This window comes from Drosophila takahashii, chromosome 3R (assembly GCF_030179915.1).
Source record: "Drosophila takahashii strain IR98-3 E-12201 chromosome 3R, DtakHiC1v2, whole genome shotgun sequence".
In the NCBI taxonomy this organism is placed as follows: domain Eukaryota; kingdom Metazoa; phylum Arthropoda; class Insecta; order Diptera; family Drosophilidae; genus Drosophila; species Drosophila takahashii.
In genome coordinates, this window is record NC_091681.1 from 3,120,001 (window position 1) to 3,137,790 (window position 17,790).

At 37.9% G+C, this 17,790-nt stretch overlaps 1 protein-coding gene and 1 long non-coding RNA gene across 5 annotated transcripts in view; both read left to right on the forward strand.

Annotated features, from left to right (window-relative positions):
- The window catches only part of Dbp80 (putative ATP-dependent RNA helicase Dbp80), a 254,168-nt gene that overhangs the window by 68,989 nt on the left and 167,389 nt on the right, over nucleotides 1-17,790 (forward strand). For 2 of the 3 annotated variants that reach the window (XM_070216341.1, XM_070216343.1), the window contains exon 7: nucleotides 16,733-16,834. The exons of the other annotated variant lie outside the window; for it this stretch is intronic. In XM_070216341.1, the coding sequence (XP_070072442.1) occupies nucleotides 16,733-16,834 (102 nt within the window). The remainder of the gene's footprint in view (nucleotides 1-16,732; nucleotides 16,835-17,790) is intronic. 3 annotated transcript variants of the gene reach the window in all.
- LOC138913278 (uncharacterized) lies at nucleotides 8,997-10,228 on the forward strand. Of its 2 annotated transcripts, none has more exons than XR_011418943.1 (4): nucleotides 8,997-9,182; nucleotides 9,238-9,312; nucleotides 9,367-9,984; nucleotides 10,039-10,228. It is a non-coding gene; the product is annotated as an uncharacterized lncRNA (long non-coding RNA). The 2 variants fall into 2 exon arrangements; XR_011418944.1 differs by having other exon boundaries at nucleotides 9,022-9,182; nucleotides 9,367-9,520; nucleotides 10,039-10,053.

Consider the following 17,790-nt stretch of genomic DNA (forward strand, 5'->3'; position numbering starts at 1 on the left):
CACGGCTCTTGTACATACTCTGCCAGCTGTTGCGACGAAAGGCGCGCAGTTCACCGCGAAGGTAGTTACCTTTTTTGAGCTCGAAATCTCGGACATCGCCTTCTTTGAAGTGGCGTTTACCTTGGATCGACTCATATCTAGCGGTACATCTTGGTAATGTCCGCACTGCAAGCATATTGGAAATGCCGCCACTTTAGGATCTGAATCGTCAGATCGGATTCCAGGACCAGCATGAAGAATATCGTTTAAGCTGAAGGGCTTGAAGCGTTGAAAGCGACGTTAAGTTTCTTCGCGGTGCTTTCGGGTTTAATCACAGCTTTACGGATCCGACATGGTTGGGGTCGCAGAACGGTGGCGTTACCACGTATATTTGGCTTTCGTCTTTTCTTGTGGTCCAGACGAAATTTCTTTCGCAGCACACCAGGAGTGGCATTTGGCGGACTGAATTGTTTTTCGAGTCCCTGTCAAAGTCCCTGATAGCTATGTCTCAAAAACTTAAGGGGGAACATTTAAGTATAATTAAAAAAAAAACGAAAATATTGTTTCGCTTTAAAATTCTTTAGGGTCTTAAAAATAACATACCATAATATAGAGTCCGGAAAAAGTATCTAAGTGTCGAAATTTTAGATTCTGCGGCGATGCCTCACAGGTATATCCCAGGCACCTTAAAACTTTAAACGCGTTTTTCTCAAGGCCTTTATCTATCGACACACGTAGGATTTTTTTTATTGCTTCCTTTTTTCAACAATTTTGTAAAGTTTTTTATTCGTGAAAATTTTAACTTTTTTCAATTACTCACCATTTTCCAATATATATCAAAAATCCTTCACGTGTCGATAGCTGTTGATGTATAGAAACTAACAAAACTTGTCGCTGTGTAGATGCGATTTTTGTGAAACCAAATTTATTTTGTTGAGAAATAATGTAGAAACTGTCTGAACCTAACTTACATAGAATATCTCAAAAACTCCGGTTGGGGCACCCTTTTAAAGTCAAAAATAAATTTTTTTCTTATTTTTCTTGTTGTTTACAAAAAATACTTCAACGTACAAAGGGCATAGGGGAACAAGCCTGGGAAAACTGCCCCAGGCGATATTGCAAAATTTTAGATGAGGATTGGTAGATAGGAACCTTATCGATAAGAATTCCAATTTTCAAATATTTTGATCCGCTGGCTTACGAGTAATCTGCCGCAACTAAAGAACATATCACTTGATTTATCTTCCCTTCGGTGGTTCTTGAGAGAACTTTTTTGATGCCAATAATTTTTGTGTTAACCTTCAAGAATGTCAGCCAATCTTTGGATTTGTACCATTCTTATAAGCTACCAAAAATCGCGATTCAAATTTTCAAAAAATTGCTTCAAGACTTTCCAAGTCGGACAACACCGCCAGGGTTTTACAGTTTGTGTGTCCTATAACCATCTACTTCATATAAAATATTCATAATTTTTCGAGTGGTGCAACAGTGTTAAACAAACAAAAAACTGAAGAATTTATTTCTAGAAGGGTAGGAATGGAGTCAATAAAATATATTTGGCTTGTAAATAGTTAGTTCTAAGACCAGAATTATTATCAAAGAGTAAAGTTTTTAATATAATGGGTGAAAAGTGGTCCGAATTATAAAATATTTGGCATGTATTTGCTTGTAATTGATTTAATAGGGACCCAGTCCCAGTCTAGTCCCCACAACTTCGAATTTCATATCCTCCCTGGACAGAGTTTCATAAGAAATCCTTTGAGCATGGATGACCAACAAATACTTTAATTATGTGATTCTAAAGAATTCGCGGTCCAAAGAGGATTATTTAATATGCGAGATTTCGGCACCGTTGTTATTGCGCGAAATTGTTAACAATTTGTTATCATGCTCCGCATATTAAAGCTTTCAAATTACTATCTTGCTTTTTAGAATAACGATGGTACCGAAAGGATCGCAAATTAAATAATCCTCTTTGGATCGCGATTTCTTTAGAATCACATAATTAAAGTATTTGTTGGTCATCCATGCTCGAAGGATTTCTTATGAAACTCTGTCCAGGGAGGATATAAAATTCGAAGCTGTGGGGACTAGACTGGGACTGGGTCCCTATTAAATCAATTACAAGCAAATACATGCCAAATATTTTATAATTCGGACCACTTTTCACCCATAATATTAAAAACTTTACTCTTTGATAATAATTCTGGTCTTAGAACTAACTATTTACAAGCCAAATATATTTTATTGACTCCATTCCTACCCTTCTAGAAATAAATTCTTCAGTTTTTTGTTTGTTTAACACTGTTGCACCACTCGAAAAATTATGAATATTTTATATGAAGTAAGTGGTTATAGGACACACAAACTGTAAAAAATTGGCGGTGTTGTCAGACTTGGAAAGTCTTGAACCAATTTTTTGAAAATTTGAATCGCGATTTTTGGTAGCTTATAAGAATGGTAAAAAGATTGGCTGACATTCTTGAAGGTTAACACAAAAATTATTGTCATCAAAAAAGTTTTCTCAAGAACCACCGAAGGGGAGATACATCAAGTGATATGTTCTTTCGTTGCGGCAGTTTACTCGTAAACCAGCGGATCAAAATATTTGAAAATTGGAATTCTTATCGATTAGGTTCCTATCTACCAATCCTCATCTAAAATTTTGCAATATCGCCTGGGGCAGTTTTCCCAGGCTTGTTCCCCTATGCCCTTTCTACATAAAGTAGGTTCAGACAGTGGGCAATTTCATTACAAACATTTCCGTAAAGGCAGCATGATGAGGGAAGCATTACTTTTTGAGATACACAATCCGCAGCTGAGAAAAACATGGTTTCGAGAAAAACGCATTTAAAGTAATGAAATATATCTACTGCACAAAGAAGATGGGTGCCGTCATACTGGAAAAAGTTCGAAAATAGTTCGCATTTCTTCGTGAAACTTTCATGACACATTCTTAAAGAGTTATACTACCAATTTAAATAATAAAAAAAATTGAATTTTTTTTTGTTTTCTATATGTATCTTCCCCCTTAAGGACGTTAGCTGGCCAAAAAAAATTCCAGAAAATCCGCTTTTTTCCCCAGTTACTCAGATGTCCCCCCTTAAAGACCAGGTAAACTGTTCGTAAAAGTATTTTGGCTTTCTCGACTCCTTTAATTTATTTGAACAAAAAACAATTAGAAAGTGCTGTTAGGGTACGGCATACTTTGATTATTTCATCAACTGGGTATAAGTCAAAGGCAAGTCAGCTGTGATTTCGTTTATTTCTCTTATCGAGCCGAAACCGCTTAGCAGGGAGTCCGAGTTCCTGTTGAAAAGCCAAAATGCCTTACCAGGGACTTTATCTGCTCAAGAAATGTTAGCCGGCACTCGAGAAACCGGCCCTTATAATAAGTTGTTGTTATTAATTTAGGGAATTACTTTATGTTGACCCCCGAATATTGTTATATTGGACGGAGCTAATGGACTATTAAGTACACGTGATTCGCTTGCTTAGTTGCGAAATTTATTACGATTATTTTAAAGCATGTTGAGCCACCGCCCCCGTGTCCTTGACTTATATGTAGCACGTCCCGTTTCTAATAAAACTCGAAGGTTAACATATATCCAAATTATTATTCAGTATATAACGGCTGGCTGTATGGAGTTACATGTAGCCGTGAGGCAAAGAAGTAAGGGAACCGCTTTATTTTTAAATAATCGTAGCAGACGGTGCATATTAGGCCAGCCGATCCAATTTTTGGCCAAAAATACTTTTTTTTTAAGAAAATTATAATATAAGTTTAAGGTCCTTTTCATAATACATTAAAGTTTTGTGATTAAACTAATTTATGCCAAAGTTTTCGGGCAAGTAGTTTTCTTTTACCGTATTTTCAAAGTGGGAAATTCATCAAGTATTTATGGACTTTAAAAAAAATCTTGAAGTCAAAGATGCTTATATAGCTGTTCGACTCTTTACGTAACTTGTAAAAAATATAATATAGCTCGTCGGTCTTACTTGTTTCCTAAAATAAATTAATTTTTGATTGTTACGGCTTTTTTTTAGCAAATGAGTAGGGGAAGTGGGGGAATTTCGTCAGCATTTTTTCAAAGCTATTTTTTGTCCATCTTGAGACACGTTATCATGTTTCTATTTTTATTGTTGAATGCGGTTAGCACCAAGCTTTAAAATGTGACATTCCCCTATTTTTTTAATTACCTTGGTGATTTATAAAAAAATAAAATGTAAAACCAATATACTGGGGCAATCTCGCCACACAGGGGGGTAAAATCACCACACCACCGGGGCAATTTCGTCACCTGAAAAATGTAGGGAGTTTAACGCCTGTAAATATGCTACACTGATCAAGCGTACCATTTTTGTTGACGTCCTATATTTGTTGCTGCTGCCGGTAGTCTGTTCGTTAGCCAGCTCGTCAAATATAAAAATATGTATTCAAAATAGGTGCGAATTTACCCTTAGCGTAGGGTGGCGACATTTCCCCAGACAGTACTTTTTTAGAAATAATTATTTTTCTTCCGAAATTAGGCGCGAAGCTAAAAATCACTGACGCAGAAATGCAAATTTTAGCACTGTGTATTATATAAAAAATCGTGTATCTTATTCCTTTTGAATTGTGGCATACAGAAAAAATTTCGTCGAGAACTAAATGTAGCTTTTGAACTGTTAAAACACATTTAATATTATAGCTTAATTATCTTGGCCTTCTGTGCAAAACAAATGCATTGGTTTTGTCTGGCCGTCTTGAAGGACTAAAACAAAAAAATTATATATTTTTAGGACTTATGGATTCCCCTGTGACGAAATTCCCCCACTCTCCCCTACTTTGCTTTTCGTGCCAAATTAGTTCATTCCTTCAAAAAAAATTCGTTTATCAATTTACTAAAAGCGCATACCGCCGACTCGATGCGATTTTGCCTAAGTTTTCGGTAATTTTCGGTTTAATTGAAGACTTTACTTAAGGTCGAGCAATTTTGATGAGCTTTGCTAGGAGAGCCCAAAAAGTATGCCGTACTTTTTTTCTTCAGGTTTTAGTAAACATTTTGCGCGCCAAAATTTGATTTCAGTGTGACTAACATGTAAAATCTACTTCTAGCGTACACTAATCGATCATGGTATTTTCGAAATCTATATAGTTTAGATCCGGAAAATATTTAACAGGAAATTACAGTGCAGAGGAGAAATGCCCGGCAGAGGGCTTAAGGGATTTAAGGGGGGACATAGGTATGTTTAAAGGTATTATGCAGCATTTCTTGCACTTTCTTGTACTTCCTTCAGATAAGAACTAAAATATGACTAATCAGAGCTATGCAAATATAATTGTAGCATACTTTTGTAATGACTTCAGAATATGTTAAATTAACATTAAATAAATTAAAAAACAATATTTTTAAAACAAATTTTTTTAATAATTTGATTATAAAAATCTTAAGGGGCTATATACCTTTTTAAGCGAAAAAATTGAGGGAACTTTGGATTTTTTTCAGGTGTGTAGCAATTATTTTATGACACTGAAATTATTATTTTTTGATAGTACATGTTTTTATCGAAACAACGAGCGTTTGTTCTTGAAAAAATATGAATAATTTACGAAGTTATGGCAATTCTCTCGGAACCCTTTTTTTTATAGCGGCTTGCGGTGGAAGTCCAACAGGTCAACTGATTTCAAAAAACCAAACAATTTTTATTAGTATAGTATTATTTCCAGTTAGTGAACGATTATTTTCAAGAATATTTGGTTTTTCTGCATACAGTAACAGTTTTTCAAAAAGTTGATTTTTCGAGTTCTAAAAATTTTATTTAAAAATTCTGATCTGCGAAATCAAAATCGGCGCATAAAAACTGAATCGTTCACGAACTCGGCACAATCATTACGAATAATTAAAAAAATTGAAGAAGATCGATCAAATAGTTCTTGTGCAATCCTGGTCACAGCGAAGGTACTTTTGGAAAAACACAACTTTGAGATAATTGCATTCAAAGTTTTACGTTGAGTATATGCAACTATTGAAGTCGAGCAGACAAAACGCTGTTTTCCTATAGAACTATTATTCGGATCTCTATGAAATATTTGAAAAAATGTTCTCTCAGAGATATACTTAAAGATTCAGCAAAAAAAAAAATTTCGTTTTTTTGAAAAAAGAGGTATATAACTCCTTAAGAGAAAACACGAAAAAAAATAATTTTTTTAAATCGATTTTTTTATAAAAGTTGATGTGGGAGCCTGCGAAAGTTGCAGTTTTTAACAGTTCATAAATTTTAAACGACATAATATTTTTTAGTGATGTTAATTTTTATAACCGTTACTCGTAGAGTAAAAGGGTATATTGCATTCGTGCAAAAGTATGTAACAGCTAGAAGGAAGCGTTTCCGACCCCATAAAGTATATATATTCTTGATCACTAGCCGAGTCGATCTAGCTCTGTCCTTCTGTCCGTCTGTCTGGATGAACGCAGAAATCTCGGAAACTACAAAAGCTAGAAGGTTGAGATTTCCCACACATATTTTTGGGCTTCCTGCGCAGCGCAAGTTTATTTCAGCCGAGCGCCACGCCCCCTCTAACGCCCACAATCGCCCACTATCAATTTGGTCTGGCGCCCACACCCTTAACGATTTCCCATAAGTATAAATGCAATTTTGTTGTGTATATTTATGTAGGGTGTGTCTGCTTTGGGAGGCTGTCATTCCACAATAAGTTTACCCTAGACAACAACCTTTTTGAGCTAAACGAGATCAACGACGAAATGCAAGAACAGACAATTTAAAGAAGTAAAGAAGAAAGACGAGAAGTAAGAGAGATTAAAGACGAACGACGAGAAGACGACAAGAACCAAGGAGGAGTTGAGTTCAAGCCTTTGACGAGAACGCCTAAGACGTTGTCCAAGAGACGAAAAAAGACGCGTGAAATTCAAATTTACCAGTGTTAATTTCTTTAAACTATACTTAACCAAATATAAACTACAAATAAACTTAAATACTTAAACAATAAACTTAATAAGTGAAACTTGATAAGTGAAACCAGTGAAAAGAAAAACCGAAGACGCGCGCGAAGATAACTAGCAAAAATCGAAGACGTACCAAATTTGCGAAAAACGATGTGTGTAACAATTTAAAACCTAATTTGACGACTTAAAATTTAATTTTTCACCACCATGAGCTGCTTAAATGACCACATAAGTGAAAATTTGCGCAAAAGCAAGAAGGAGAACATTTTAGCCTTCCACAAATACATTTTTGAGAACGAGGGTGATAGAGGCAACCGCCAACGACTTCGAGATTTTTCCGGTTTTGACTTCGACGAAAGCTCGGAAAATTACTTAGCGAAGGAAAGGTACGTGCAGGAAAATCTAAACGAACGCGATCTGGCATCAATTTGCAATGTGTTGAACATCACCTACAACGTAGACGACGTCGGACTCCACATATTTCGCAATTTGCTGCAAAATAAACTTCTCGCACACAATGAAATTGATTCCTCAGACGACGAAGACGACGAAGACGACGAAGTATATGTAAGCGGCAGATCCACACGAAACGACGAGTTTGTTGCAGAACAAAACGAAATGCAAAACTCGCCGAATTTTGCAAAAAGTGCAGACAAAGAGAAGTCGACAAAACTTTGCAACGAGGTGGCATCACCCAGATTTTCTTTTAGTTTTCGCGACATAGAAGACTCGATTCGCACCTTTGACGGTACTAACTCAATTTCAATCAAGTCCTGGTTGACTGAGTTTGAAGAACAAGCTTTAGTAATGTGCTGGAATGACGTTCAGAAGTTGATATTCGCGAAGAAATCGCTGAAAGGAACAGCTAGATTGTTCATAATGAGTGAGAGAGGTTTGAGCACCTGGATTGCGCTTAAAATTGCTCTCTTGAACGAATTCAAAACTATTTTGAACAGCAAACAAATTCACGAGCAGTTGAGCAAAAGCAAACGCGCAAAGGACGAGTGTAGTTTCGCTTACTTGTACCGAATGAAGGATCTAGCAATTTGCGGGGATATTTGTGATTCGGTTTTAATCCAGTATGTAATTGATGGCATAGACGGTTCCTCAATTGATAAAACTCTTTTAAACGGTGCCAGAAATATCAGTGAGTTCAAAGAGAAGCTGAAATGTTACGTCACAAAGAACGAGCGTGAGAAAGTTTACGATCGCGAGAAACCAAAAGGAAACGACGACGCCAAGCAAGAAAGTGGCAGCACCAAACAAGAACTTTAAAAAAGAGGCTACTTGCTACAATTGTGGTGAGAAAGGACACCTGTCCAATAATTGCAAAGAGCGCGGCCCTAAATGTTTCAAGTGTAACCAGTACGGACATATTTCGCGCAACTGTAACGAAAACGAAAAAGCCGAGAGCAACAAAGTGAACACCCATCGAGTGCGGTCTAAAAGTAATCTTACAAGCAAAGAAGTTGTTCTAGCTAACGAAAAGTGCGTAGCTCTGTTCGACACCGGAAGTACATTCAACCTGGTTCGCGTAGATCTGTACAACCCCTGTAGTTCTCAAGGGGGCCGGTGGCACTTTCGGGGTAGAAAAGGGATCGACCACCCAGTGGTCCCTTAAGGGTCAATAGGTGGCGTGTGTATTTTTTACAAGAGCAAAAGAGTTATCGGAGAGTGAACACTTCTATGTGAACACTTCTATAGGAGTTAAAAAAATTGTAAAATGAAATTTTTGACAAGTATATAATGATTTTAATAACGAATACAACTTTATTTTGTTTATATAAAAAACAAATTTAAAAAAAGTTAAAATAATAAAATAAAAACTTAATAATGAGATAAAATAAAATAATAAATGATAGAATTTTATTTTTTTTATATTATTTATATTAAATAATGAGCAATTTAGCTGCAGCAATATTTTTAACAATAGCGGTGGTTCAGTAGCAAAACGTTTTCTTTCCTTCCATAACAAGCGGATTTTATTGGTGCTTAGATATAAAAAATAAATATATAAGTACCTAATTTTATATACATAGAACGTAACAAAAATAATATTAGCGAATGTTTTTATTGCCATCGATTATACGATATCGGTAGTCGCAATATTAATCGTAACGGATTGCCATAACTACCCAACCCCGCTACCATCACTAACCCAACGTTTGCGCCAAATTTTGTAAACATTGTATTTAATTTGTCTTATTGTACATTTAAAGTGTTATATTTTGTTGTGATCTGAAGTGTCGTCAACAGGTGAGTAACACCATGAGTTGTGCAAGTGAAATACCTAATAATGTGTGATATTTAGCCATGAACAGCAACAGGCACATTCGTCGATTTGTTAAAGAGGAGAAGGAGAAATAGTGGTGCAAAGGACTCCTACGTAAGTCTTTTTTCTTTGATATAAATATTTTAGTGAAATTTTCTTCCTTTTTAGATTAAAGCCATGAGATCGTTGTTGCTGCCAGAAGGGGGTTTAAAAAACTTGCGGAGGGCTCTCACGGATGAGTTTGTTGTGGGATTTAATGCTAAAGGCCTTTCTGGAAAAAAAGCCGTAAACTCCTTTACACATTTCTATGGTGCACTTCACGGTAGGTTATTTTAATAACTGTATTTTTTATAATACACTTAGTTTCTTGATTCAATTTCAATCTATTTACTTAGAATACCATCTGTCTTTAATCCTATTTCTTTCTGTCTTTTTCTGCTTTTCACTTTTAAAACATGGTTTGATGTAAACAGGCTTGTATAACAAAATCTTAAAACATGGTTTGATGTAAACAGGCTTGTATAACAAAATCTAAAAATATATATTTAAACCCATGCAGAGGGAATTATAATTTAGTCCAGAAGTTTGTTACGCAGTAAAGGAGACCTTTTCAAACCTATAAAGTAAATCCATTTAACCATGTCCGTCTGTCTGTCGGTTCAAGTTTCAAAAGCGTGAAAAAAGTCTACATTTAACTATTGGTTATTCTTATTTTATATTTATGCTTTTCTAGTCACAATTTTATTCCTGAAAGCTGCAAGGGTATTAAAACTTTGGCTTGCCGAAGTTAGTTTCTGTTCTCATTTTATTTTAAAACACTAAAATCTTATTTTTTTTTAGATATTGTTTCCTAATCTGGTAATGCAGAAATATTGATTCCCAAGGCAATTCAGTTGCAAAAGAAACGATTTTTTAAAAATAAATCCAAATCAAATAATAACAACAATGAGGCACTCAACAAAAACGTGTCAGCAGAGGAATTTGTTCAATAAATATAAATTTAAGAAATAGAAAAATTGTCTACTTATAATACAATAAATTAATTTAACAAAAAGTATTTTTTTTTGGGAAGTTTCATAGCATTCAGCTTTTTTGGTATTGAAAACACCAACCCCATTTCATACCCCTTTTCGCCACAAAAGGGACCGATAGGTGGTCCCATTTAATACCCCTTTTCGCCACAAAAGGGACCGATAGGTGGTCCGATAGATGGTCCGATAGGTGGCCCCTTTTGTGGCGAAAAGGGGTATAATATGGGACCACCTATCGGTCCCTTTTGTGGCGAAAGGTAATGTTCTGCATTATGACCATATTATGGCCGTATGACCACCGCCTAGGACATGCCGTGGTAAAAGTGGATAGAAATTTACATTGCGGGTGGTATGAACGGGAGTTAGTCCCAAGCCCCCGGTGTATGGCGATTTCGCTAGTTCGGGACCAGTCCCGGCGAACTACAGGGACGGTATACGACGTCCGAGACTGCAAAACTGTAGTGTGTCTCTAATTGGTTTCGGTAGCGAGCGCGACGCCAATAAAATAAATCCAGTTGGACTTTTCAAAGAGAAGATTCTTATTGACAATAACGAGTTCGAGTTGGACTTTTACGTTGTTCCAATCGGTTTAATGGATTTTAAATTGATTGTCGGCGAAGAAATCTGTTTACATGCTGAAATTATTTTCAACCGCGACGGTTTGCAAGTGCGAAAGATGCCGAGTCCGGTAGAACAAAATAATCTAATCAACGTGATGAAAATCGATGTCGTAGAGAATTCCAACGAACTTAATATCAACGAGCAAGCAAGTATGTTTGCCAAAAACGAAGTACGCAAAATCATACACAACTACAAACCGCTTCACCTGAAGACCACCCAAATCGAGATGCGCATTATCCTGAAGGACGAGACCCCGATATTTGCCAGACCAAGGCGCTTGCCTTTTGCTAAGACACGTTTGGTAGAGGAGCAGGTTGACGAATGGCTTCAAACTGTAATCATAGAAGTGTCGGACTCCGAGTTCATCAGACCAGTGGTAATGGTAAAAAAGCGTGACGGCTCTCCAAGACTTTGCATCGACTTTCGCAGGATCAATAAGGTAATCGTTAAAGACCATTTTCCCTTGCCTTTAATCGACGATCAGCTGGACAGACTCCAAGATGCCAAGATTTTCCACACGATCGATTTGAAAAATGAATTTTTTCATGTTCCTGTCTCAGAGCCCAGCCAGCAAAATACACATCATTTGTCACTCAAAGTGGACAATATCAGTTTTTAAAGGTACCTTTTAGCCTTTCAAACTCTCCTGGCGTTTTCCAGCGGCATGTTAACGCAATTTTTCGTGAACTGACTTGCAAAGGCATCGCTCTGCCTTACATAGATGACGTCATCATACCGGCTATGGATGAAGAAAGCTCATTGCTTAACCTGAGAGAGGTTATTGACACCTGTTCAGAATATAATCTCGAGTTGAATCTTAAAAAATGTAATTTTTTAAAAACATGTATACAATTCCTCGGCCATATTATTGAAAATCATAAGATTTATCCAACCCCTGAGAAGATAGATGCTGTGGCCAAATTTAAATCACCACAAACGTTGAAGCAACTAGAAAGTTTCTTGGGTTTAACGGGTTATTTCAGGAAATTCATACAGAATTATGCCATTATTTCAAAGCCTCTCACTGATCTAACGAAGAACAACACCAAATTTGTCATGGGTCCCAAAGAAGAAACGTCAGTAAGCCAATTGAAGAAGATTTTGACCGCAAAGCCAGTTTTGAGCATTTACAATCAGAAACTCGAGACAGAAGTGCACACAGACGCTTTCATTGACGGATTTGGTGCGATCCTTTTGCAGAAGTCCTTAGACGACGGTCAGAAGCATCCGGTATACTTTATGAGTAAAAAAACAAGCGACGCTCAACGAAAGTACACAAGTTACGAGATCGAGATTCTTGCAGTCATCGAAGCACTCACAAAGTTTAAAGTATATTTGCTAGTCATTCACTTTAAAATCATAACCTACTGCAACGCCTTCAAAAACTTTGGAGTAACAAAATTTTTGCACACGAGTCGCTCGCTGGGTCCTATTTTTACAAGAGTACGACTACGAGGTAGAGCATCGATTCGGAACGCGTATGAAACATGTGGACGCCCTCAGCCGTTACCCAATCATGACGATAGCTGACCAAAGTATTTCGATATGCATTCAAAAAGCGCAGGAGCAAGATGAACATCTCCGATCGATTTGCGATATCCTCAACGACGAAAAAGATTCCTACAACGACTACTTTCTCAAGGGCGGTGTACTACACAAGCTTGTCAACGACACTGAGTTAGTTGTGGTTCCCAAGGATATGCAAAGGCAAATCATCACGAAAGCTCATGAGAAGGGACATTTCGCATCGAAAAAGGTTAAGGATCTGATTTGCACAGAGTATGTGAAGTAGTTACTTAGGCTGGGGTGAAGCTCGGTCACGCCAGGATCTCTTTACAGACAAATTTATAAAGATTGAGACTAGGGTCTTCGATGAGCGGTGGGCTGACGTGAGATGTAGTGTGTCAGCCACCGGGTTACTGAGTAAAACACAGTTTCGATTTGATTTGGGTATCAACAAAGACCGAAGGGGGGGTTCGGCGGTAGCGCGTACTGGGTCTGGCTCGCGGCACTCGCCACGAGGAGACCGAGAGGGGATCGATTAGGGGGGACACGCCGGGCAATTCTAGGCCATGTGAATCCGCCAGCACTCGCTGTTGGACCGCGCTATGCGGCCGGCTGGGCCCCTTTTATATTTGCTGATTTAACTTTGACAAAGATATATCTAAGGTTTTTCATGGTATTCTGGGTTTATTTAAATGTATACATCGCATTTGGTATGTGGGCTCTTCATATTTAGCTACAGTGTTTTATGTTTCGCATTTGTCGTTTTGAGGTTAGGTTTTCAGTCCCATTAGGGTTACATGTGTTAGGTATTTTATTTAAGCAAGGGTTATGGCTGATATAGCCGGATTCTACCAAGCGATACCGCATCGAGGCCTGCCGAGATTTCTAAGAACACACACAGCCCTTTTTGGCCGGACTTGCTTCGCTGGCCACTCGTTGCTGTCTCACTGACTTGGCACTCACCCGTCCCGCTGCCGTACACACACACACGCAACCGCTCGGAAAAGTTGGTGCTCCGCCGCTGGTCCTGGGCCGGCACAACTATTCCCCAAATCCTTTTGCTACTCCTTCTCCACGTCAGTCGTCACTCGACAACTGGGTTCGCCTCGCCTTCAGGTGGGGCAAGCGTCCTGCAGGTTTTCGTCCACGTGGGCTCGTTGAGCGCTTTGCTTCTTCTCCTCGCTTGGGCACTTGCCCGGGAGTGGCAAATCGCCCACTCTTAACGCACCAAAATTCTTCGTTCGTGTCACTCGACCTCTTCCAAAGAACTCCTCTAGTTTCGTTTCGCGAAACTTCTCGCCGTTCTGCTTTCCTAGCTTCTCGAAGTTTCGGCAAATCTCCCTTTCGCTCTGTCTCATGGGCGCGTGCTTGATTTCCAACGCGATCATGCGTTCTCTCGCTCGCTCTTATGCGAGGCTTGGTCATGTGACCACTTTTCGTGGTGAATTTCTTGTTTCTGTGCTGGTATGTGTGTGTCGGTGTGGGGTAAGCCTTCCAGGCTAGTGATGCAAGTATCGGTGGCGATGACAGTTTTATTAACTATCGGGTGTGGCCTTGTAGCCTTAAACCTAACTTATAATACTATTTTACCTTATCGCTAGCCTTATTTAATTACTTATATTCTCGATGGGGGTTATATACATTTGGGGATAGGGAGTGGCTATTTGTGGGGAGCCAATTGGCTCCTCACAAGTATTACATACCAAGTCTTGAGGAAAAGATTCAGAAGGTCACAGATTGTTGCATCCCGTGTATTCTGAGCAATCGTAAGAAAGGCAAACAGGAAGGACTACTGCATCCGCTGGACAAGGGAGACGTCCCTCTACATACCTTTCATGTGGATTTTTTAGGTCCTTTAGACTCGACCAATAAAGACTACAAGCACATCTTAGCCGTTGTGGATTCGTTTACCAAGTTCTGCTGGCTGTACCCGACTAAATTAACTTCCTTAAACGACGTAATCACAAGGCTGCGTAACCAAAGTGCAGTATTTGGCAACCCTGCCATCATCATTTCCGATAGAGGCGCTGCATTTACTTCGCAGGACTTCTTGAAGTATTGCGACGAGGAAAACATCAAACCCATCATGGCGACCACAGGACTTCCACGCGTGAACAGGCAAGTCGAGAGATTAAACGCCACTATAATATCAGTTCTCTCAAAACTAAGCATTGACGACCCAACCAAGTGGTACTAGCACGTCGACAAAGTTCAGCAGGCGATCAATTCCACATTTGCTAGATCGATCGCTACAACTCCATTTGAGCTTTTGATAGGTTCCAAAATGCGTACCAAAGAAGACGTCAAGCTAAAAGACTTGATCAACAAGGAGGCGATGGCAGCGTACAGTGATGAGCGAGCCGATTTAAGAAGCAAAGCAAAGACTCAAATTTTAAACGTCCAGGACGAAAATAGAAAGACCTACAACTTGCGACGCAAGCAAGCCAATCAGTATGACGTCGGTGACATTGTCGCAATTAAGAGGACACAATTTGGCAGCGGCCTGAAATTGAAACCTAAATACTTGGGTCCGTACAAGATTGTCAAATCGAAGGGCAATAACTTGTACGATGTTAAGAAGATCGGCAATTTTGATGGTCCTATTTATTCCTCGACTTGTGCTGAGTATTTAAAGCAGAAAGACGGAAGACGTGAAGTAAGAGAGATTAAAGACGAACGACGAGAAGAGGACAAGAACCAAGGAGGAGTTGAGTTCAAGCCTTTGACTACAACGGTCCTAAGACGTTGGCCAAGAGACGAAAAAAGACGCGTGAAATTCAAATTTACCAGTGTTAATTTCTTTAAACTATACTTAACCAATTATAAACTACTAATAAACTTAAATACTTAAACAATAAACTTAAAAATCCCACATTTATACCTATCAAAATGTAGAAGACATTTTTCAAATCGGACCATTCATTAAAAAGTTATGCGCTTTCAAAATTTTATATATCCATTTCCCTCGCACTAGTCGGAACACCAACCCGACTATAGCGTTCTCTCTTGTTTTTAGTTTGTTTTATCTGAACTTTATCGTGTATGAAAATGGATTAAGTGCGTCTTCTAGTTATTTTTTAAAAATAATAATCCGAAAAGTACGTAAAATTTTCCGACTTTGGTTTGGATTATCTATATCATATAAAATTCCAAGAAATTTTACTTTTAGTTCTTTGGAAAGTTCAATCTTTTAAGAAATAAACGCAAAAACTGCATCCTTCTAACTGTCCTAGGAAAGAAATTGCAGATTTGTGGCCAAAAATTTAACTTTCTGGCGGTGCGGTGGTCAAATTTGTACTAAATAATCGTGTGCGAGGCAAGTGCTCGCGCGCACCCAATAAGTGCGCTTGAAGCTTATGCAAAACGGTACAATTCCAGCCACTCATCTGCTGATCGGAACGTTATAGCGTGCTCATTGGATCTGTCTATTGTAACAGATATCGGCGGCGACAGAGTGTTTATACCCGTTACTCGTAGAGTAAAAGGGTATATTGTATTCGTGCAAAAGTATGTAACAGCTAGAACTAAGCGTTTCCGACCCCATAAAGTATATATATTCTTGATCAGCCGAGTCGATCTAGCCATGTCCGTCGGTCCGTCTGTATGAACGCTGAGATTTCAGAAACTACAAAAGCTAGAAGGTTGAGATTTCCCACACATATTCTTCTATTCTATTTCAATTGTGAAAACTCAACGTGGCGGTGGACTGGCCACCGCGTTCGCCCGATTTGACGCCGCCTGACTTCTTCTTGTGGGGATATTTGAAGTCAAAGGTTTACGTTAACAAGCCAAGGACCCTAGAAGAGCTCAAGGACAACATTCGTGAAGAAATAGCCGCTATTCCGGCCGAAATGTTGGCGAAATCGATGGAAAATGCTGCAAAAAGTGCACAATACGCCATCAACGCCAGAGGCGGCCATTTGAAAGATATCATATTCAAAAATTGACGTAAACAAATCTACTTGGAACAAATTAAATGATTAAGATTGTCAACCGCCAAATTTTTATTTATTTTCTTTGATTTAAAAAAAAAACATGGGTCCGTCGAATATGGGCAACCCTGTACTACCTGCAATAGAGAGAAGACTTTTGGGAATGTTTCATCGCGATAGCTTTAAAACTGAGGGACTAGTTCGCGCAGAAACGGACGGACGGACATGGCTAGATGGACACGGCTATTGATGCTGATCAAGAATATATATTCTTTATGTGGTCGAATACGTCTCCTTCACTGCGTTGCAACGTCTGACTGAAATTGTAATACCCTCAGCAAGGGTATAAAAATGTGTGCTCCGAAAAATATTTTAATTTGCCAAATCTTAAAAATCTATTCACCAATTGTATAGTTAATTTCAAATATTTTTTTATTATTGCAGAATGTTGAATCCGCAGTGCCAGATGCTATTTTTTTCGGCAACTTATGATAAAGAAGTTATGGACTTTGCTCGTCTTATTGTTGCAGATCCCACTATTATAAGGTATTGGTTCATTAAAATGTGTTATGTTAGTAATATATGTTAAAAAACAAAATTTAAATTCGATTTTCATGGTTATTTTAGTTAGTTTTTGTTTAAATTTCTTAACAAATGCTTAGCTAAGCTTGCAACGTTACCCGCGAGAAAAATTTAAATTTATCATTTGTAATTATTGTTTTCGATGCTGGTAGAGCCACCTCTCGATTTTAGAGACATATACCCTCTGCAAAGATATTTATTGAGGGTGCATAAAACAAACCCGCCCCCTGGGAAGAGTTTTTTTTTATATTTTATATAGTTGGGTGCCCGACTATCAGATACCCGTTACTCAGCTTAAGGGAGTGCGAGGGAGATGTGAAACAGCGAATGAAAGAAACACGTGGACTTGTAGGTTAAAGAATAAATGCTCTTTTATTGTCTAAGTACACACAAAAAAAAACTATGTAAAATCAACTATGTAATAGTAGAAACTGCCCCAACACATAAAAAATAGAAAATGCCCCAAAAAATAGTAGATTACCTATAAAATAGTAGATAACCTACAAAATAGTATTTAACCCGAAAAAAAATTGTTGTTTTTTTTAATTATGTTTTTAACTTTTTTTATTTTTAATTTAATTTGTTATATTAATTTATATGGAAGTTATTTATAGACACTTACATTTCACAGATACTTAAATTTACAAATGAGGTTTTTTGCCTCCGCTGGGAATCGAACCGGGGCCGCAACCATCAGAGTCAAGCACTCTAACCACTAGGCCACAGAAGAATGCTTTTTGTAGAGGAAAATCTATAAACTTGAAACAATTAACAAAAAAAAAAAAAAATTTCATCTGCAAAAGCGGGATTTGAACTGACGACCCAGAGATTATGAGTCGGATACTCTAACCACCCTAAGTGCAGAAAAATAGTTGACATACAATTTATAATCGTATTTTTAAAACAACAAAATATATGAA